General features: G+C 52.0%; 1 protein-coding gene, 1 long non-coding RNA gene and 1 other non-coding gene across 9 annotated transcripts in view; 1 reads left to right on the forward strand and 2 right to left on the reverse strand.

The window, feature by feature from the left end:
• The window catches only part of RPS6KA2 (ribosomal protein S6 kinase A2), a 360649-nt gene that overhangs the window by 63013 nt on the left and 274970 nt on the right, over window positions 1–22666 (reverse strand). For all 7 annotated transcript variants that reach the window (XM_073894222.1, XM_073894220.1, XM_073894221.1 and 4 more), the window contains 4 exons: window positions 18988–19069; window positions 6698–6778; window positions 4523–4602; window positions 1560–1666 (listed from right to left, as the gene is read on the reverse strand). In XM_073894222.1, coding sequence (XP_073750323.1) covers window positions 1560–1666; window positions 4523–4602; window positions 6698–6778; window positions 18988–19069 — 350 coding nt within the window. The remainder of the gene's footprint in view (window positions 1–1559; window positions 1667–4522; window positions 4603–6697; window positions 6779–18987; window positions 19070–22666) is intronic.
• On the forward strand, window positions 16253–16368 carry LOC112819640 (U4atac minor spliceosomal RNA). Its single transcript, XR_003206929.2, has one exon. It is a non-coding gene; the product is annotated as a U4atac minor spliceosomal RNA (small nuclear RNA).
• LOC112819606 (uncharacterized) overlaps window positions 21699–22666 on the reverse strand; it is a 6451-nt gene continuing 5483 nt past the window's right edge. The window contains exon 2 of the long non-coding RNA XR_003206919.2: window positions 21699–22653. This is a non-coding gene — a long non-coding RNA (uncharacterized lncRNA). The remainder of the gene's footprint in view (window positions 22654–22666) is intronic.

Raw genomic sequence — 22666 nt, forward strand, 5'->3', positions numbered from 1 at the left:
AAATGTTACAGTGCATCATTAAGATGACAGTTTATCATGAAAGAGGTGAAAGTTTTCGTCTTTGGTTTTGAGTTATACTTAATCTTTGCCCAGAAATGAGCAGCTTTCAAGATTAATCCCCTACTAACTCTATTTGACAACAAAATCTTCTTTCTTCAACTCTGTGATTAAATATTACTATTTTAAACTGTAAAGATCCCTTTGACCTTTAAAGAGAGAGAGAAGCAAGGTGCACGCCCTGACGGGTGCCCGGGGCTCACGGCTTTGAGATCTGCCTCACGTGACCGCTTGCTGAGGGAGGCAGCTGTACTTAATAGGATACTGTTCTCTCCGTGGGGACGCTGACGACAGGGCCTTCTGCGATTATTTAGACATTTATTGAGGTGTGCAGCCTGTGATGTTCGACCGGAGCAAGCTACTGTAGGTTGTTACGTCAAAGCCATGCAAGATGTGAGCGTCCCGCTGGTGTGGGACAAATGGACTTTGCATCCCGTATGGACACAACGTTGCTCAGACGTTTCCCATAAAAGACCACCACATCCAATAAAAATGGCAGCAGAGAAGAGCTGTCTTTTCCTCAGCTCAGTGTTGATGAGAAGAGGAAAGGCCAAGGAGCATGGGCTGGAAGCCTGCTTCCTGAGCCCTCGGCAATGGGTCAGCCCACGGCTATGGGCTGCCTTGTGCCCAAAGCTGGTGGGTCCCACCAGGCTCTACCACAGGCAGTTGTGGACCTTGGCCTCGGCACGTGGAATCGAATGGTCTCACGGGGCAGTGAATACTGAGTGAGAACATCCGTGACTTTGCCTTGGGGACTACGGTCAGGCGGTCCTCTTGAACCTAAAATAGCATCCACTAGATCGATCCTTCTTCATGTGGGCCACTGCTATGTGTCAGGTCTACACAGAATATAAGAAAAAAGCCTGAAATGGAAACTGTGATTTTGGAGGGACTTAAATCTTTCAATTGAGGATAGCTAAAATATCCTAAAATATTATAGATGATCTTTGCCAAAGGCATGCAAAATCTCATCGGAAGAGCTGGGGAAACTGGCGCTACTGTCTTTCAGAAAAACTCTCTGAAAGGCTCATCTGACTTGCCACCTGGAAATGGCCTGTTGGAGTCGTGGAGGCTTCCTGGCTCTGCAGGCGATGGCCCAGAAGGGACTGGAGCGGAAGAGGCAAACTAGTGTCGAGGTGCACGTCTGAGGAGTTCCCCACGGTGGGAGAGGGGGCAGCTGTGCGGCAGGAACCCCCTCCCTGCCCAGCCTTACCCGAACAGCAGGGACAGGGGCCCCGGCCTGGCCTCCCCCAGAGCATTGTTACGAGGATCAGGTGAGAGGCGCTGCTAGGAACGGCAGGTACCAGTCAGCATCAGCCACGCCCGTTTGGGCGCGGTGTCAGGGGCGGGCAGGTGGAACCCGCATGGGGGGTGCCCGCAGGAGGATGGCCCCAGCCTACTCCCTGCTGTGCACCCACGTGGGAATCAGAGAGAGCCGCGGCTCCGGACAGGGCAGCAAGAAGGGCGCTGGGGGGGCAGCGTCCTACCACGTCCTCACTTACTTCTCAGGCTTCAGGTCTCTGTAGATGATCCCCAGGCCGTGGAGGTGGTCTAAAGCCAGGGCCAGCTCAGCCAGGTAGAACTTGACATCCTCCTCGGTGAACATCACCTAGGAAGTGAGAACAAGATTGTTGGGCGTATTCTGTGGCTGGTTTGTTTTGAAGAACTGTGCCAGAGAACATCATGAGTCAGCCCTGCAAAGTGCGCTCGGCTCAGTTCTGCTCTGTGGAAGATCATGGGCTCCCCCCCTGCACCCCCCCTCCGCGGTAACGCTCTGCTGGCTCTCACAATGGAAAAATGAGCTCTCTTTCTAGTCTGGAGCTCAGTGAAGGCAGCAGAGCAGTTCCCTACAAAGACGGTTAATTAGCCCGCAAGTGGGCACTTGGTCTCCTACTCGTCTTCGCCTCCAGGAGTCATGTAGCTCTGGGCTTGTTATTTTAATATGAGCCGTTCGGATGTGAAGCAACACCCCCAAGGGCTGAGGAAGGGCTACTGAGAACATGTCCAGGATCTCATCCCCACTCCCTTCCATCTACCCAAAGTGGGCTGAGTTCTACCGAAACCAACATGTACGGGGCTTAGAGTCAGCAAGGCACCTGGGCCAGGGGAGGCTGGCTGAGGGACCGGGGGCGTCAGGGTGCACGAGTCGGGCATCTTGGTTCAGGCGAGCTGAAGCACTCGCCAGGCCAGGCGCCCAGCACCCTTCGAAGCCATCGTCTGGGGCACGTTTCCATACCTCCCATGCTCGTTAGAATCCGTGTGTGACATTTAAAGTCACCCTCTAGAAAGACAGATTTGTTATCACAAACCAGTTTTTACATTCACCATGAGAAATCAGTGTCACCGACACTGGAATTGTATGTGATGACTGAACTCTCTCTCTGAACACAGACATAGGAAGACTCAAATACAGACTCAGCAGGCTGCCTGGGATGCACAGAGTTAGAATAAGGGCCGTCTGGGGAGAGGATGGTGAGCACATCAGGCTGGCGCAGGTGGGGCCCATCCATTCCCCAGAAGGGGCACTTCCCGTCGGGGCCGTCGGGGCCGGGACTCACGCCCTGTGGTCCTGGGCGGTCACCTCTGGGAGCTGTCAACCCTCATGGCCCTTCTGGCCTTTGGAACCTCCTGTTCTATCTCCCGTGCTCAACAGGCGCCCTTCCTGGCTGGGCGTTTCTTTTCTAAATTGGTCAACATAGTCTGTGGGCTAACGTTTAGTCCGATTCCGCTAGCTGGCATATTCTCTTGAATCTGGCTTTTTCTCTCTGGATAACCACCATGGCTTGTCTGCAGGTCCGTGCTCAGAGTGCAACTGTATTTATCCACTTGTCCAGTTCTTAGGGCAAATCTCAGGATAGTCCCCAAGTCCAAGTGACAAAGAGTGTCTGTGCAGAAGCGAAACACCCCACGAGGTGCGTCCTTGAAGGAAGTCAGGACAGTGACCCACACACGGCAGAATGCTGTCCAACAGCCTTGCTGAAAGAGAGGACGGGAGGATACTGTCCCACGTTGTTTCTGAGAATCTGCTGTGCCCACACGTGGCAACTTGACCTTTATTCTGAAATAAAGGTGTCGGGGGGACACGCCTTCCCCTTGAGAGGTCATACAGGGCTTTTTGCTAACTACCGCTGCCGTTTGGTCAAGAAGCCCGTGACAGGGTGTGTCGTGCCAGACGCCGGACAAAACCAAACCCCGCGTGACCTGGGAGGGTAAGGGAAATCAGTACTTAGCAGGCGGGAGACTGGCAGATGCCAGTAGTTCTGCCCTCTGAGAACATGTGAGCACAAGCAGGGACCAGACAGACACCTGCTCCAGAATGGCTGGTCCTGGAAGTGGGATCTGAGTCCTCCAGCCCCGGGCTTTCAGTCTGTATGAAAGGCGCCCACTGTATCAGCTGTGCGTTGTCTGAGGGACCCTTAAAAACCGGAGGGAGAGAGCAGCCCGCAGGCCCTGGGACCTCCCTCCTGCTCCACTTCGATCTGTTGCTCACTTTGGAGGTACAGGCAGGATTGAAGGGTCTCCTGGCCAAAAAGTGGGAGGGAGAGAGAAGGGCGGAGGGCCGTCTGAACACACCATCCCAGTTAAATCACCCCGGAGGGACTGGAGACCTGGGCGAGGTGCCGTCCGACGCGCGGCTGCCTTCATCACCGTCGGCTCCGTGTGAAGGAACTGCTCAGAGCCGCTGGGATTTAAGGCCAGTGCTGTTGTCGCCTCAGGCAGAAAGAAGGCTGGTTTTGTCCACGCCATGAAGCAGAGAGCTCTTCACATCAATTAGGGGCCAGAGAGCTGTCGTGTGGCCCTGGGTGACATTCTGGAAAATTCCCACGTCAGGACTATGGGGTCAAGGACAAGCCCTGGGCTTGAAGCGGTCACGGAGACCTCCCCTCCCGTGGGATGACCCGACTAGATGCTCCGGAAGCACCTCCCTGGATGTGTGGGCAGCATGCTCACAGCACCTTCCCACGACGGAAGGTGAGATACTGGGAAACAGTCCCCCAGCTGCTACTCTAAACCCACCTCTGCTTTCGTCTGCGCCCCACAGGGGTCGGCGCGCTTCCCGGCGCCCAGAAGCACCTGTTTGTTTACGATCTTTCAAGTTCAACAGATCGCTTCTCCGTATCACTTGTGTGACTTCTTTAAAACAGATGCACACATTCATGCACAAACACACACATATTCACGTGCACACACATCCCACGCGCACCATGTAAGCCCCACAGCGCACACACTCACAGCATGCACACCACACACACACACTCACATACTCAGCACACACACTGACACTCGCACACACTCTCATACATACCGACAGCCCACCATTTGCACACGCTCACAGCACACATATCACACACACGCACGCTCTCACACATACTGACAGCATTCACACCATCTGTACACAACCGTAGCACACACACCACACACAGACCTCCCTCGAGAGCTCGCCAGCCCTCTTTGCCCCACGTACCTCTTTGGAGAGCCTGCTGAAGAGGTCCCCTCCCCGCAGGAAGTCCAGGATCAGGTAGAGCTTTCCTTCCGTCTGAAAGGCTGTGGAAGGAGGGAGGGTTGGCATGCCGGGGGTCCCAGAACACGAGCAGGCTGCAGTGCCGTACATTCCAGAAGCAGGACTGGAGCGGGGGCGGGGGGGCCTTGCTGGGGCAGAACTCCAGGAAAGGGTTGGCAGGAATGAGTCTGTCTGTGTCTCCCACTTTTACTAAGAGTCTAGAGGGTCACCTCTCTTCTTTCTTCTCCTCTTCTTTGGTCCCCCCTTCCTTTTTTAATCACAGAGGGGATGGAAAATACATGGAGGCCCATATCTGCAGGTTCCGACCTGCTCTCACTATCACCACTACTCATGCTGGGTTCTGGGCACCACAGTGAGGTGTTTGGTGAGGAGCCGGATGATGGCTCTGACCCGGTGTGGGCAAGCCTCCTTTCCCTCATGGAGCTGCATTCTATACAGCTCCAGGTCAAGGCAATCCATCATTTGACCGCTTCCTTCATGGAGGTGTTGGTGACCGGACCCACGCATCGTACATCATGGCAAATGGGGCCCGTGTTCTAGGTTTGATCACCGTGAACTATGATTATGGGCCTGCTGTTTATACTTCCGGTCTTGCCCACCGTTTAGCCAGGTGTGCCTTGCTCCAAAGGGGGCTGAGCGTGCATGTGAGGGTCAAGAGAAACCAATCACCCTTGACTCTTGATTCTCAGTTCGATGTGACTGATGATCTATCACTTGGCATCTATCTGACATACCTAGGAAGTGTGGCTGCAGGGGGTCCTGATATCCCTGCTTACTTGAAAACTTTTTATTTTCTAAAAGAAAATACTAGAAACATGATACATGTTAGGGTTTCAGAAACAGATAGGCTCTCACTAAAAAATCCTTGTCAGAATCATATAAAGTGAAGTATGGATTCAATCCTCTCTCCTAGGGCTTGACTGGCAGAAGGAGAACAAGTATCTTTTGATCAGCCACAGAGCTGACATGGAAGACACATTTAGAAATCCTTGAAAGATGCTGGTTCTTCTTCAGAGAACTCCCTGGAAACCAGCTGAAGTGACACATGGGACTGGATGTGACAGCAGCGACTGTGGTGGCACAGGCAGCCGTGAGATGGGGAGGGTCGGGTCAGCCTCCCTGGGTGGCTTGCAGGACAGAGCTCGGGCACCTGCCTGCAGCCACCGAGCCTTCCAGCAAATTCACAGCCACCGTCACTCCTACTGGCTTTGAAAGCATAAGCCACACACTTTCTACACGAGACTGAAATGTTTTCTGAGAAATATCAGAAGGTAACCAGCAAAGAGTGAGAAGCCTCTGCCCTCCGACCTCTGAGCACGGCTTACACCTTTGCTTCAACCCGATTCGTGGAAATGTCTCGGACAACCCCCACACCCGGCGCCTTTGAAACCAACAAGATAGGGTTTTTTTTTTTTCCCCCTGTATTTCCTTCATATTAATTATTTGGCAGGGCAGTGGCGTTAATGCCGTCTGGCGCCTCTCATTCATTATTTTTAGTTTGAAGATTTCACTTACTGCTTCCCCGAGGAGGGGAACTATAGAAAGTGAACTCAGAGGAGTTTGTGGGCGCTGCACACATGTGGCCACAAGAATCACTATTATTTGATTGTGTCTCATTTCTCTTCCAGGAAACAGAAACAGTAACCTCCCTTGAAAGAAAGTTTTGAGGGCTCAATGAGCTACTCTCTTTAAAATGCTTGAAACATAGTATTCACTTAAAATAGAGAAGGTGATGCCATTCTGGTTAAAGAAATTACTGGGTCATAAAGCATTTTCTTCTAAAACAACACAAAAATATGTCACAGATTCACCCCAATCTAGGCCAAGAGACCTTTTATTTATTTTTTTTACTACTTTATCAATGATGATAATTTAATTAGTAACAAAGTATAGCCCCTCACTTTAGTCTCTGGTTAAGACAGGACACCTTGCTCCCTCAGAGTGGAAAAATGCAGAAGAGATCATGGGGCTGCAGAGCGAAGACAGCCCCACACCCTACAGGCCAGGCCCCATGACAGGGAGGGCTCTTCTCCTGACCTAGTGTTGTTTCATTTTCCTTGGATTTGGGGAAGGTTGCTTAGGTCCTCTCAAAAGTAGATTATGTTTTACTCTATTTACCATAATGAAGCTTTACAATGAAAGGGTGATTCACTTCTGCCAAAATGTCTCTCTCCATCTTCGACCTGACTCGGTCCCGGACTGCAAAACAGAAAAACAAAAGGCTTTCAGGAGGCAGAAATGGGGTTCTAGAGAACAGGGAACATAAAACATTAGCTACAAATAACCTCCCCCAATGTTTTGTTACAGTAATTTTCGAGCAGACACAAAAGTTGAAACAGTAGGATAATGATCACCCTTAAATCGTCCACCTAGAGTCAACAGCTGCGGGCTTTCTGATGCACGCGCCTTCCTTCTGGGTCTTTCTCGGTCTCTGTGTGTCTCTCTCTTCACACAGACATGCACTGTAGCCAAAACTCTGACACAAAATCATGGACACCGTGACACTTGACCCCTAGCTGTGTTTGCAAGCAGCATGTCCTAGGAGTAAGGACAGTCTCTTACAGAAGCCCTGAGACATCCGTCACCTCTAGGAAATTAACAATCATTCCACATTGTCATCTAATACCCAATCCATGTTTCAACACCCCCCACCATGTCATTTACAGCTGTTAGTTTTCCCAGTGTGGGAGCCAGTCAAGGTTCACACATTACATTTGGTTGTTATATTTCTTTATTCTAGAATAGAATGGCCCCACAGTTTGGGTTGTTGTTTTGTTTTGTTTTGTTTTGTTTTTCATATTTTGTGGACTTTTTGGTCAGGCCAGGCCGGTTTCTCGTAGATTGTTCCGTATTCTGGGTTTGTCTGATTGTTGCTTAACTGGTGGCTCTAAGTTCTTTATTTCTCTCAAACTGAGGCTAGGTCTGGAGGCTTTATAAGATTGAGGCTAAACATTCTCAGCAAATGGTGGAGCTGTGTACCTCTGATTGCAGCAGGTGGGCTGTACATGCTGCGGGACCCTCTCTAGGTGATGCTAAATTTGATGATGTGAGTAGAGTGATAAGTCATCAGTCTCTTACTGTAAGGACCTGCATGTCCCTTTGTAAGTACTAAGTAACCTGCAGGGTGGTATTTGATAGAGAAGGTGATGCCGTGCTGGTTAAAGAAATTACTGGGTCATAAAGCATTTTCTTCTAAAACAAGTGAGCCATGGGCCCCTAACACTCCTTCATCCATGAGTGTTAGCATATGCATATGAATGATCCTTGCTTGAGTCATTTTAGGGCTGCAAAATGGGGATCTTCTCATTTCTGACGAACTGGAAATCAAGAGGAAGATTGCTTCTTTCTGTCCCTGAGGATAAGTAGGCATTAGGGATTTTTTAAAAAAATTAGTGTGTTTTAACCAATTACATCACTATTCTTTTTGATGCTGACATTGTCCAAAATGTAGCCATCTGGGAATACAGATGGAATTAGTTTTAAGGCAAAAATAAACAAGCCAAATAGGATCACTGCTTGAGAATAAGAATAACCCCAAGATTCCCATAAGCAAATTGATTCACCAAGGGCAATGACTTCGTACCACCCCGCGTGAGCAGAGGGAGAAAATCTTCGATATTCCTACCAGGGACCAGTATAAGTATTGTGTTACCGGACCAGGCATTTAATCCATCCATACTTTGGCTTTGTGATATGTACTTTTAAAGTTTTATTCGAGAAATGCTTCCCAAAGAATGACTGTAATAAAAAAAAGGGGGGGGGAATGACAAGCATGGGGGAGGGTGGAGCAAGAAGTCGGAACACTTGTGCAGAAGCTGGTCGAACGTAGGATGGAGTGGTCTCTGGAAAAGTGCCTGCTCCTCAAACAGTTAAACACAGAACTGCGATGTGACCCAGCAATTCCACTCCTGGGTTTACATCCCAAAGAACTGAAGACAGGGACTCACACAGGCCCCTGCACACCCATGCTCACAGCTGCATTACTCACAACAGCCACAGGTGGGAAGAACCCGAGCGTCTGTCAACGATGAACAGAGAAACACAATGTGCTCTATCTGGACAGTGTGTGTTATTTCTCCTTAAAAAGTAATAGAACCCTGACGCATGCCACAGCATGGAGGAGCCCTGAACGCATTATACGGAGTGAAGCAAGCCAGGCACAAAAGAACAAATACTGTATGACTCTATTTACGAGAGGTCCCTCCAGCCATCAGACTGCTGGAGACACAGGGGGACGGGAGGGAGCCGGGGCTGGCGGAGGGGCAGCGGATAGAGCTTCTGTTTGCAGGGCTGGCAAAGTTTAGGGTCTAGACAGTGGTGACGGTGATGCAGTACCGGGGACGGATGTAATGCCGCTTACAAATGGTGAAAATGGTCCACACTATGTTACGTGCATTCTCTCACACTTAGAGAAAAAAGAAGTCCTTCCTCACTGCTGGTCGCAGGATAGCCTCCTACCGTCTGCTCTGTTAATGCTAGCTTCACTTTTGCTTCGAGTACTCACGTTCTCTGGAGCCCCCCTTTGCTCCGGGGCCGGGGCCGTGCACGCTCCTCTACCTGCTGGGGCAGGGTAGCCCGCCGGCGAGCCGCGGCCCCGAGCACACATGCTGGCTCTGTTGCTTAGTGGGCGGGCTGCTCTCTGCTCACACTCCTCACGTGTAACCCGGGGATGGTAACGGGACCTGCCTCATGGGGTCGTCATGAGGACGTCACGAGGAGGCAGCGTGTGAATCCCCCACAGCACACCCCGTGCTCATGCTCATCTGTGGGGTGGGCTTTCTCTGATCTTCCTCTTCCGTCCACCGCTGGTCCGTTCCTGTACCAACGCCAGACCCTGGTGGCCACAGTGGCCTCGGTGTCCCTTAGCATCTAGAAGCCGCGAGTCAGCAGAGAAGGCTGTGGGCAGAGCTGCGGGTCACCCCGTGGCACCTGCACGGCCCGGCCTTCTCTGCGCCCCTGCAGCCCCCGACTCCCAGCACCAAAGCACAGGGCAGGGGTGGGGGGTCTGGCTCATCACCATCCACGCCCCAGGTGGCACACAGTGGGTCCTCTTCTGGCTGGACCAGTGGAGTCAGACCTCATGCTCACAGGGCCGTGGGGAGCACGTCCTCCAGCCCTGCATTCACGGAGAGCAGACGAGGCTCGCTGCAGAGAGAAGTGGTGCTCCAGGCCAGGCCGGTTGGCGGTGCGGCCCGCCGGGGTGCAGCGCACTGCCCCTGCTGGAAACAGACACCAGCCTCGAGGAGAACACAGACCCTCGGGACACAAAGGAGACACAAAGCGCCTCGGCTGGAAATGAGCTGTGAGCGAGAGCTGCGAGCGGGGACCGTCGCCCCAGAAACTGAGCGGAGCATGGCGCTCACAGTGAAGTCGGTCGCTGGGCGTTTTAGTTAATGCAGCCTTGCATCGCTGAGCCGTGAGCCCCGAGTTCAGATCCTGTTCTCCTCTGTGGGTGTGGTCATTGCGTGCCAGCCTTTTAGGAGCTTGTGGTGCAGACGTTAGTCTTGCCTTCCTGTTTCTCATTTGTGAGTCACCGTCGGGTGAGCTAGGCTTTGCTCAGTGTCCTCTCTCTCTTCCACGTAAACAGAAGGAGGGCCGCAGGACGCAGAGGTGCAGGTGCCGAAGGCAGAGCCCGGGCTCCTCGTGAGGCCAGAAGACGCTGACCCTGGGGCAGGGTTGTCCCCCTGCTCCTCAGAAACGGGACCTCTGGACGGTGAAGGCACAGCTCTCCCGGCCTGGCCTGAAGTTTCTTTCTCCTCCTGCCCACTCCCTGTCCACTGTGTGCCGCTCTCCTCCGTGCGGCACGACCAGGCAAAACTGCCGACTGCCGCCAGCGAGTAAGAGTCAGGGAGCCATGTGCGGAGACGGCAGTGAGGGGCGCCCCGGAGGCCTCTCCGTATGTGCGGGAGCCGAGACGGGGTCTGGGGAGGCAGGAGGGACGCCGCGGGGAGGGCAGAGCCATCAGCTGTGGACATATCCCATGAGTGACTGTCCCTCCTAATGCAGTTAGAAGGCTTTCTAAGCCACCTGCCGTGTGGACCCACACGTGTCACCACGCCCCAGGCCTGGGCTGCCTCCTCATGGCGAGGAGCTCATTGCTGCATCCGGCCAGCCTCCTGGGGTGTCTTTACCTCAGCGGAGCGGGCCACGCTGACAGGGCCATGGGACGGCAGTCTTCTGTCCCCTGAGGTGCGTGCTCCCCAAGTCTCTGCTCCACCCACCGTCCCGACAAGATCCGGGGAAGCAGAGTAGCTAAGGGGCCACCGCGTTCCTACACCCGCCTAGCATCTCCTCGCAAGGCTTAGTCCTCAACGCTGGTTCAGAGCATCTAAAAATCCTCTAAATAGGATTGATCTTATCATTGTCTTAGATCTGTTTGGCATGAGGAAAACTGTTTAGTCATATATCCGATTTCTGTGTTGGTAATGGAAACAGAGGCCTTAAGAAGCCTGGTGAAAAAATTAGAAAAAGATCTTACATTTAAATTTCCAAGGAACTGTTAAGTTATAGCAGAAAACAAATTTCCTCCCTACATTTTACACAAAAATAATCCCAGATCTATTAAAGAGTTAAGTGTTAAAAAAAAAAAAATCAATCCATGAAAATGATAACAAAGAGGAATGGCCATCTGACGTCCGGGTGGGGATCTGTCCCATAAAAACAACGGAGAAATTACACAGGGAGGAGGGAGAGATTGACTTACAAATGTCCACAGACCGGCCATCCGAGAGACTGTAACGTTAAAAGGCCAGCAAAGCACATAGAGGTTGCGTGGGGCAAACGGGAAGAGGGCCAGGAGCCCCGGTCAATGCAGGAGCCCTGAGTGATCATGGAGACAGAGCTAACAGCTGGGGAGACACGTCCACACTCACACGCGGTGACAGCAACTCCGCAGGTGTGCACGGCTCCTCCCCAGGTGCCGGGAAACAGGCTGTGTTCACACGGGGCACAGTTTTGTCAGCGTTGACACGGCGTCCCCGACTGTCCGTGTCCGGGGACCCGCAGGGCAGTGGTTCCATAGAGCGGTGCCCCGCGAGACCACGTGCGGGGGCCCATGGCTCCCAGGTCTGCGGATTCTGTCCAGCCGAGCAGAGCCCACGCTCCGCCCTCCCTGACGCCTCTCCTGACCCCGCTGCTCGCTCTCGGGCCAGAGCCCGGGATGGCGGGAAAGGCCTGGACTGGTGGCTCGGCCACGTGACACAGCCACGGAGCGTCCTGGCACGAAGAAAGACCCGGGCCTGGACAGCAAATTCGTCGCTGCCTGGTGCTGTCTCCAGGCTGCCTCTGGGACAGCTCAGGGCGCCGAGGGATTTTTGATTCCTAAGACCTAGACGCATACAAAAGAAAGCCCAGAGAGATGCTTCCTCCATCCGTGCATTGCTACGGTGTCAGTGAGTCACAGAACCTGGGAGAGACGTCGCGAGCTGAGACAAGAGACCATCATGTCAGCCGGAGCGAAACGCCAGCAGCCGTCTGGCTGGGTGGTTCTAGGCTGGCGCAGAACCTGGGGTCAGGCCACATTATCTCCCTGGGACTTTTATTCCTGGTATTTGACAGGTGAGTCTGGAATTGAGTGGGGCTTGCTACTACGGATGTAAAAGAAAAATGTTCTAAGCTATTTTGGGATTCATTAATAAACCATATGTATTGGGGATAAATGAAGATTTTTTGTATTTCAAACCAACCCTATACTTGTGGCTGCCCTGCAACATGGAAGATTAGGGGGACGTGGTTTTCACGACTGGCTTTGGTCTGTAGGGCCATCGGCATCCCCTGGGGCCAGCTGTGACCTTCATGCGTCCTTCAGCCATCATGTCCTGTGGCAGCCCCAAGCACTAAGATGAATGTGCAGATGCCCAAAAATTCACCCTACAGTGAAGGGCACGGTTTCCTTCCCAGGAAAACCGGGGAGGAGGTGCGTTGTGCAATTACCAACATCTTCATGACTTCCAAGCAACACACTCCTTCAGACAACTTTAGATGTACCTACATCTTTGTGCTCATGAAAAATTTAAAGTTTAAGACATCCCAACCTGTTAAGTTGTTTCCTCAACCACTTGGCCTGTTCTGGAGTTTTAGGAGTTAAAAAGGTGGTGAATGCCCCTTTCCGTAGTAACAGAATACCTCAATACCCATAGTCCTTTGAGATGTCCTGTCAAGTGAGAAACCAAAATGCAAGGCCTGTTTTTGCCGGCCAGCCTAATGGCTTGGCACCTTGGAGCGGAGAGGTGTTGAACCGCCATCCCCACCCTACTACACGTTCCCGGACTCCCCGAGAAATGGCCAGTCCAGTCTGAGAGAGCTAGTCGGAAATGCACACACAGGTGGGAGGTGAGCTCAGGCTCGGCTCAGCACCGTGACCACTCCTCACCGCTTCCTTCCCTTGCCCACAAAAACTCACTGGGTCTGAAATTATACCCCAAGCAGTCTCCTGGATGCAGACTAAAATCTGTCCTCACACCATACATTTTAATCTTCAAAGGTCAGATTCATAGCAAGAAGTGGCCTCCCGTGAGACGTGGTGTTGCTTGTGTTTGCCGACCAAAACTCTGTACCATTCTTTAGTCCAGAGAAAAAAGAAAGGAAGAAAACTATAAATAATAAAAATAAAAAATGGTAACCATGTTGGTTACCATACAAGGCCTCACTCCCCAAGATTTGTCTTTTTCTCTGTACCAGGTTATTTATTTATTTATTTATTTATTTATTTTTAAAGATATTTATTTATTTGAGAGAGAGAATGAGAGAGAGAGAGAGAGCACATGAGAGGGGGGAGGGTCAGAGGGAGAAGCAGACTCCCCGCCGAGCAGGGAGCCCGATGCGGGACTCGATCCCGGGACTCCAGGATCACGACCTGAGCCGAAGGCAGTCGCTTAACCGACTGAGCCACCCAGGCGCCCCTCTGTACCAGGTTATTTAAAGAGAGGGGGTTACTTAAGTCACCTCTTGACTAAAGAATCTTTTTGTGGGTGAATCCTCAGCCCGTTTCTCTCCTGCATTTACACGGCACAGGCATTACGATGACAAGGAGGGACAGTCATCTATTTCCTACTTTCTAACCTATCTACACGCCAAGAAACACAGTTCTGGTGGAAACAAACAGATAAAGGACCCCAAAATACACAGGCGCTGTAGGATAACGTGCCTGTTCCCTACGGATGATGTTTATCTAAGGTACAGGGTGCCTCCAGGAGGCCCAAGACAGACAAGCAAGGGAGGTGTAAGGGAGAGTCATTGTCATTTTACGTTTTGTCCCAGACCATGTGCTGGGAAATAACCCCTGAACCCTGAAAGCCCGAAGGACAATTGGCCGGCCGTGGCTTCCTGATATGGAAATGACAGCCTGGTTATGTGGGGGTCGGGCTGAGTCCCCGACACCTGTTATCACGGGAGCAGCACCGGATTCCACAGCTGCGAACCATGGGATGACGGTGAGGGCGTCACTCCTCTGTGCTTCAGTGTCCTCGCTTCTCCAGTGAGACCCATGACACCAGGAGGGGCACTTAGAACGTGTGCTTGCAGCTTGGCTTTACTTCCCTCCCCACCTTCCTAACCCCCCACCCCCAGAATTGGCAATTCTCCAAATGTGAACCAAATGACATTCATGAATTTGCCTGGAAATAAAATTTGTTCAAACTAATTGAAACTGTTTCTGATCAAGTCATTGTCTTAGAATGAATCGTATTGGTGTAAGAGAAAAGGAATCAAGATAACGGTGCGGGAAATAGCGTTCTGAGGTCGGAGGCCACCTGTCCTGAGTCAGACGGGGGACGAGCTCACACGCCGTAATCAGGATGAATGTAACCGTGTGTGTCCGCCGCGGCCACCACACGCCCAGCGCTCCTAGCCCACCCGCTGACAGTCCCAGGGGTGTCATCAGAGTTCTGTGCCATAAAGAAAGGGCGGACGACGAGCAGAACAGCCCCGGTCGGCGATCCGACGAGCCTGGACGGCAGCCAGGTCCCCACGGCCTCCGTCCTCGTGGCTGGCGGCCCTCCCACCCCTGCCGACAAACACATTTGCCATAACCATAACTGGCCAGGAGTCACGGGACTTGGTCAACAAAGAGATTTTGCCAGAAGAATGTATTTTTCCCTTTCGAATCAGTAGCACAGGGCAGAGTAACACTCATTTCCTTCAAAGCAGGGAATGCACACCGTTGGGCTTAGAAAGTTGCCTTACAGGGAAGATGGCTGAAAAACGAGTTCTGCATGAAAAGACAGGTGAAGTCCTATCAGCAAATTGCCATTGCAAAGAAGAACGCTTTCATGCGGGAAGCCCTTCCATGCCGTGGAGGATGGCCCGGGGAAAGGAGAGAATGCTCACCAGGAGCTCTGCCGTGGGCCGTGCGTCTGGGCCCCTGTGCAGCTTCCGGGCCTTCGGGGCAATTAGCGAACATGGTGGTCGCCACAGACCCTGGGGCCGGAGGAAGACGGAATTCTTTCTAACCAGACGGCAATGAATGGCCAACCTCCCTCCTCACTCCCGCGTGCAATCAGACCTACCCAAATCTAGACAGGAAAAGCCCTAACACGTCTCCGGGTTGCATGGAGAAAAGGAGCAGAGCTGAGGACAGCCGACCGGGGCCTTCGCTGTGCCTGCAGCACCTGACGCACACCGTGAATGTACTTCTCACGTCGGCAATGCCACGAGGCAGGTACTCTTCACGGGCATCACCCCGTTCTACGTAGGAGGGAGAGGCTCCCCACTGCGACACAGCCTGCAAAGGTGAAGCAGGACGTGCCCCAGGGCCCAGGTGTGTGCTCCTGACCACCGTATCGGGGTCCTCTCCCTTCTTGTGTTGAGACCCACCCAGACCAACTGACCCAGAACCTCGGGGGTGGCCTCCGGCAGCGGAAGCCCATGGAAGTCTCGCAGGCGATTCCAGCTGGGGCGACGCTTGGGAGCCACTGTTACTAACATGGGTGGCGGTCCCTACTTGCTGACTCACGAACCAGGGGATGGAGGCCAGGCTGTCTTCATTCCTGGTCTCATGCTTGGGTCCATGTTTACAGTCATTTGAGCCCCATTCCCTTACAACACGAACAGGGCATCAGCCTCCGGACTCGTGATGTTTGGAGTGCTTTATATGGAATTATTACTGGAACAACTCAGTGTTGAGGAATGAATACAGAGTTAGGAAAGAAGGGAAACATTTGCAAAGGGTCCGTAAGCCGGGAGGAAGCAAGCAGCCCTGCCCTGCAAGGCCAGAGGAGGTGCTGGAAGACAAGGCGGGGGCTGGCGGGGGCGGCCAGCTCGTCACACCCTCAGCAGCTGAGTAGTGGACATTTCCCTTATGAGTGATGTGCCGCCTCCTTAAAGGAAGGGGCAGGTGCCTGACAGCTCCAAAGGTATGTAAAGACAAAATAGAGCTGTCGGAAACCAGTATCCTCCTGTCGAGGTATTTGGAATGTCACTGACAACAATTCTCTCTTCTGCACACAAGGCAGTCACCCATGTTTTTGAGAAACAATCTGGAGTTTTATGACAATTTCCGCAAGCCCTTCGCCCCCTTTTCATGTTCACCTTCTCAGTGTGATTTCACTATTCAAATTCCTCAGATTCTCGCTCTCGGGGGGGGCTGTCTGTACTTGTGGGTGTCGCTGGTGAGTGGGGAGCGCCACCCCCACGGTCACCGTGCATTCCTTGTCCCTCTCGAACACGCTGCGGGGAACCATCCTTTCCTTGGGGTTGCGCTACTGTCCACTGAGCGGTCAGCGAGGGCAGTACTGCTAACGCCTGACCAACATGCTCGAGCACGCTGCGGGGTGGCTAAGCAGCTTGCAAACCGGGGCCCACGTGAAGGTGGGGAGGATCTGAAGCACTCGGGCTCGTGGAGTGCAGAGGTGGTGGAGCTCAAGCGGATTTCAGTAAGCCTCTGAGCCAAGCCCCTTCTCTCACGAGTGAGGAAGGAGGCAGGCTCAGAGAGCCTCAGTGCCCTCTCCCTGTGCTGCACACCGACCCCTGGCCTCCTTCCTGCACATACTTGGCTCTCCAGTGACTCAAAGCACTGTTTTGTAAATCTTTTTACCTTCTTTCTAAAATTTTTAAATTTGAACTCAATTAATTAACATAAAATGCATTATTAGTTTCAGAGGTAGAGTTGAGTGACTCATCAGTTGCGTATAACACCCAGTGCTCATCACATCACGTGCCCTCCTTCATGCCCATCCCCCAATTACCCCCCCCACCCCCCTCCCTTCCAGCGACCCTCAGTGTGTTTCCTACGATGAAGAGTCTCTCATGGTTTGTCTCCCTCTCTGATTTCATCTTGTTTTATTTTTTCCTCTCTTCCCCTATGGTCCTCTGTTTTGTTTCTTAAATTCCACATATCGGTAAGATTTTATGATACTTGTCTTTCTCTGACTGACTTATTTCCCTCAGCATAATACCCTCTAGTTCCATCCATGTCATTGCAAATGGCAAGATTTCATTTTTTTGATGGCTGCCTAATATTCCATCGTGTATACATATACCACCTTTTTATTTTCTCTTAAGAAAATAAATGTCAACTGCATTTCTGGAAAAAATCTGTTCTTTCGTGGTGGACTATTATGGAAAGTCGAAACAGCAAAGGATGTCAAATCACGTTTTGTTTGAAAGACAGCTTTTAAAGAAGCACAAGGACATGGGAAATCTTCCTATTCTTTTACACTTACATGGCTCATTCTCCCATGTAAAAACAATTTTACATCATCAGGCACATGCTCCAGAGTATTTTACAAATAACTTTACATTATAAAAACTCTCAAACATGTTTTATTTTTGTTGAGAACTTAAAATATAGAGTATAGGGAGGAAAATAAAAGTTATCGGTAATCTTGAAACTGTTTTCATTTTGGCCCACTTCCTACCAGCATGACGAGTATCTCCTACCTGCCCATATACGCACGGACCTGTACTGATGGAGACCGACTCGTGCACTTAACAATATGATGATCACTCTGCAGACACAGCTTTCTGTCCTGTCTGACCCATGTAACACTGTGTCCAGGGCACTTTCTCAAGGACACTGGGTTGGATTACAAACAAATGTGGAGACGTGCATCCATGCAGGGTGGATCACTGAGCTGGAGGGCTTGGCACGAGCTGACAGGTCAAGGTTAATGCTGACGGAGTGCAGGCTGAGCAGCGGGTTAACAGCAGAGTCTAGCTCCTTCACTTGACTTTGCACTCCAGAGCAGGTGCGCAGCTGTGGATTCCCTTCCAGCGGTTCCCCTGTCACTCCGACTTTTCCTCCCTCTCCTCCCAGGGCAGGGGACAGTGAGGTCGTATTTGAGGGGAAGAAGGGACAGTTGTGATTCAAGGGAAAAGGAACCATTTAAGGCCCCGCCCTTGAACAATCTCCTTTGGAAGAACACTTGCTCTCCTTAGAACACCTAGGATGTGTAAGTCTATATTTATTTGGTTTATGTTTTTCTTGGCCGAAATTGTTGGTCCTCTTATTTGCCAGCCAATAGTAAGTGACGTGTGCACAGAGAATGTTATATTCCTTGTATCGCCCCCTGAATGCACTTGCTGAGGACACCGTCTTAAGACCTAAAAACTCATATGCTGCCTCGACATCTTTGAGCCTCACAGGGCCCCCCTGCCCTTGACAGATAGCTCCCCACCTTGCAGTTCCCGGATAAGCTGGAGCAGCTACACCACCGTCTGGTCCTCACCAGGCTTCAGCTCCCTACCAGCTGAGAGAATGATTCAAACAGGCCCCGCACGTCCTCCGCGGGCAGGAGGCCACCTTGCCTTCTTGTTACTACGAAGCCTGCCTCCTCCAGCCTGTCCTTGGTGGCTCTGCTCCTCCCCAGGCTGATGAGCGTATATGACCAATAAACTCTGCCGCACCTGCCCGGGGCCCGGTGTGTGTGCCGGGACATCTTACACTGTTTCGGGGATGGGCCCCTCCCTCACCAACGGGGTGAGCGGGCGGGGATCGGAGCGTAGCCGGTGCTCAGCTCTCCCGTGCTGTTGGCTATGAGACTGTAAGCCAGGAATGGGGATCTTCGATGCAGTTTTATTTTGACACGTTTTTTTGAAACTGAGCAATCCGGTCTCACTGAGGATTCAGGCTGAGTTGTGGTCCACAGGCAGCCATATGACCTGCTTCTGCTTTCCTCCCCAATGTGCTTTTTTCCCAATGGTACGCCACAGCCGGACATATGTGGGAGAATGGTATTTACCCAATATGGCTTTCTCTCTGAAAATTGTGGAAATTTTGCAGGGATATGTTAAACATCCAGGGAAATGTTTATACTGTTTATTGCCAGTCAGAGAGTAACGTGTCTGATATACTCTTTTAGAGACAGCTTCAGAAATCACGCGATACGAAATAGAATATGTATTTACGCAAACAGCCAGCGAACCACAGCTGCACATCCCAAACACAGCCAGCACCCTCGTGAAATGCTCACCTTTCAAGGTAGCTTTCTTAAGAACTTTCATTGCGTATAGCTGCCCAGCATCAGATCCCTTGGTCTTCCTCACCAGGAACACCTGATAAAGAGAGCACGCAACATCTGAGATTGGGAAGACTTGGAACTCATTGTCCTTATTTGATTTGACAAGGTGACATACAAGGGAGTTTAGGGGAAAAAAATCCAATAAAATAAATACGTAAAATTTCCTCCAACATCTAGGCTGCCAGGACAAATGTCATCTAACTGACTGCAACTCTGTGATGAACAGCATCACGTGAGTGTGAAGAATCATTTGTTTTTGGCACAACTAACTTTCTCCTAAACGTTTTCTAGCAGAGGTATTACCACCCTTCCGGAAGAAAAAAAAAAAAAAAAAAGACCAGTTGTTTAGAAAAACAAATAATACTCTGAAATTTTAAGGGAGATCATTTGGTTTATTCTAAATATCCCTTTGTAAGTCCTCGCTGGGAGGGCCACCATGATAGTTCCTGCCAATCACATGGAATAGACTCTGATTCTCAAGATAAACTGGGTTGTCTTATTTTGAGCTTTCCTCACCCAAATTTTAGCCTTTGAGCAGAGTTAAATTTATATAGTTTCTTTTTCTTTTTTTTTTTTTAAAGAGTTAGTTTCTAAATGGCTCTTAGAGACACTTGTGTGGATCTTTAATGACATTTTTAAAAAACATTTTGAGGTACAATATCAAGGAAAACCAAAAAGAAAATTGTTTGAGAAGCTGAGTGAGCTTAGGGTCACAGTCACGACTATTGAACAGAATGAGTAAATAAACACACACACACACACACACACACACACACACACACACACACACACCCCTGGGGCATTGACAGTAGACGCAAAGATCCACCGGCAGGATAGAGACCGCCACGCGGATGACACTTGCTATCCAGGGCAGGGGCCACCACTAGGGTGACGGGGACCCACCCCCTCCCCAAAATGCCTGCCTCATGGACCCTCAAAGCCAGAAAGACCTGCCACTGCACATGCCTCCAGGGCTACAGCATCTTCCATGGGGGACAGAGACCAGTGTGTGGGGCCGGCGGGTGGGGCTGCAGGGTCACCCGTGGGGGACAGAGACCGACAGCCTCCCCCTTGGGGAGGAGAGCGAAGGGAAGAAGATGTCTGAGGGCAGGTCTCCAGAGCAGAGGGTCTGCCGTCCCCGCAGGACATGGCTCGGTCTATTCTAGTGACCTGGAAGACACCACGTCCCAGCAGAGGAACGCGGGTTCACGGGGCCGGTCCTTGGATCGCCGTGTGCCCTGGAGCCCAGGCAGCTGCCTCCTGACCCTGAGCGGGTCCCGGCCCTGGGACAGCTCTTTCCCGACTGCAGCCGGCTCTCAGGTCCCAGCTCAGGGTCATTGCCGACGACCCCCTGCCTCCCCTGGCACACGCAAAGCTGAGGGCAAGAGGGCCAGGCCGGCCCCCCTGGATGCTGCCTCCAGGAATGAGGGGCCCAGGCAATCACAAACAAGTAGAGGTAGGCTCACCCTTTGCTATTGGATTCGGACTATTCTGTCACTGAGCATTAATATTTATCTTTGGGGCACATTTGACATGTCTCTGTGTTGGCTGGATGCAGCAGGCTGTGGTGCAGACCCCCAGGGAGAGAGTCTGGGGTCTCTCCCTTAGCGGGCACGGCTGCACAGGACGAGACACAGGCCTGTGCGATGAGGGCTCTGCTGGGGGAACGTCCGTCTGGGGACGAGCCTCCCGATGGGCAGGCGGAGCTGCCCCCAGTTGTCAGAAGGGGCGGGGGTGCAGAGAAAAACTTTAGTGTCCGACAAGTTGAGCCGTCTGACTCATGGGAAGTCATGGGCCCTGTGGTGTGTCTGTCCACGCTGTGGTCCCCTCACGCCTCCAAGTCCTGTCCCCAGGCTGGGGCGGGCGTATGAGCGAAGGGGAGTAGCCAGGATGCAGGTGGTGGGCAGCAAGCCAGTGAGCAGGTGGGAGAGGCTGGGGGCCCTCCTGAGGGGCCTGGGCCCGAGCCTCAGTGCCCAGCACCCTGGAGAGAAAGCTTTGCCCTGAAAGGCATGGGGGTAAGGGGGAGGGGTGTCTGTGGCAGGGAAGGGGCTGCTGGCTAAACAGCCGTGACTCTAGCAGAGAGGGAGTGTGACCTCTGGGGTCAGAGCACTGCAGAGCTGGAGCAAAACAGCTGAGCCCCGGCCGTGGGGCCACGGGGGAGCCAGCGTGGGCCACTGAGTCACAGTGCAGAGAAGATGCTGTGGCCCCTTGTTCAAGCCCTCTGTGCACCTCGGCTGGGGGCAGTAAACCTACTGACTCTTCACAGTGACGCCTACTGGTTAGCCCCAAGATGAGCCATTCTTAGAATCAGACGACTGGCAACAGCAATAAGACCCCTCTTCCAAAATGTGCAATATCGAAACCATCTTTTCTGCCTGCATTTTCATCCCTTTGTCCACCTGTTCTCTTGCAACATGAGGAGGGGGTGCACGACACACAGGGGAATGTGCATGAGGGCAGACATAGGAGCTCGAGGACTAGTAGAAACCCCGTCCCACTGAAGGTGACACCGGAAGCCGAGTTCATGGGGGCTGCCACCCACTAAGAGTAGTGTAAATGATGTCAGATTTTGCATGAAGCGTTGCACATCAAACCTTTTTCTCTATTGTATTTCAGGCTTTTAAAAATGAGATGACTGATAGTGATGGCAATTTATATGCATCTGTTATTAAAAGAGTGCTTTTATTTTTTAAAAGAATGGGAAGAAATTCCATTTTTGCCATGATTGCGAAGCCCCCACTATGCGTGGGGCCTGGGGGCTACGACTCGAGCAGCAGCGGGAGGGACCCCCTGGGCAAGCAGGACCCAACAGGAGGTAAACAGAGCCTTGAGGGCACGAACTTACGATGAGCGAGGAGCTGGGCTCACGAGCCACAGGCGACCACTCCCGACCACCGCCCCGCACCTCTTCCTCTGGTGCTGGACGCGCATGGTTCAGGAACACATTGGGACACAGTGAAATACGTTCTGGATAACTTCAGCAATTTCAGCACATACAGTGGCCGACCTTTCGTCTCTAGTCCAGTTTTAACGGGCTCCCCATGTTGTTCTCTACTGCTTCTTCAGCAGCTCAGCATGTGACAGGCAAGGACATTATGTGGGGACACAGAGACAGATGCTGTGTCATCCTAAATCACCCCAAATCTTCCGGTGTCATCGGAATCAGCGAAACCGCTGCCTGATTCTAGCAGTGAACTTTCTGGCTCTCAGAGCTGCAATGGCGCGATTGGTCTGCAGTGTTCTCCAACACAGGAGCCGACCAGGTGGTGGCCGTGCCCTTTCAGAGGACGTTAGGGGGACGATGTCCTCAAAAGGAAGATATTTAAAGACCCATTCTTATGTGCTACCAATTAAGTGATAGGAAAGCAGGGGCATGTTTTTATTTGGTTTGATCCCTTCTCAGAATGTGGGAATTGTAATCTGCATATTATTTTAAAGAAAAGAATGTTTCCATACAGATCCCTGGTGTTTATCCACAAGGGACACCAAGGAGCAGGCAAGGGGATGGGGAGGACGGTGATGGCATCGCTTTTGGACTCGCCTGCCTGCAGACTCTCAAGGAGCACCTGGCGTGCACCACGCACCCGAGCACCTGGTCTGCACCACGCACCCGAGCACCTGGTCTGCACCA

This window comes from Callorhinus ursinus, unplaced genomic scaffold (assembly GCF_003265705.2).
Source record: "Callorhinus ursinus isolate GAN/ISIS: 27379988/994484 unplaced genomic scaffold, GSC_fseal_2.0 scaffold6, whole genome shotgun sequence".
In the NCBI taxonomy this organism is placed as follows: Eukaryota; Metazoa; Chordata; class Mammalia; order Carnivora; family Otariidae; genus Callorhinus; species Callorhinus ursinus.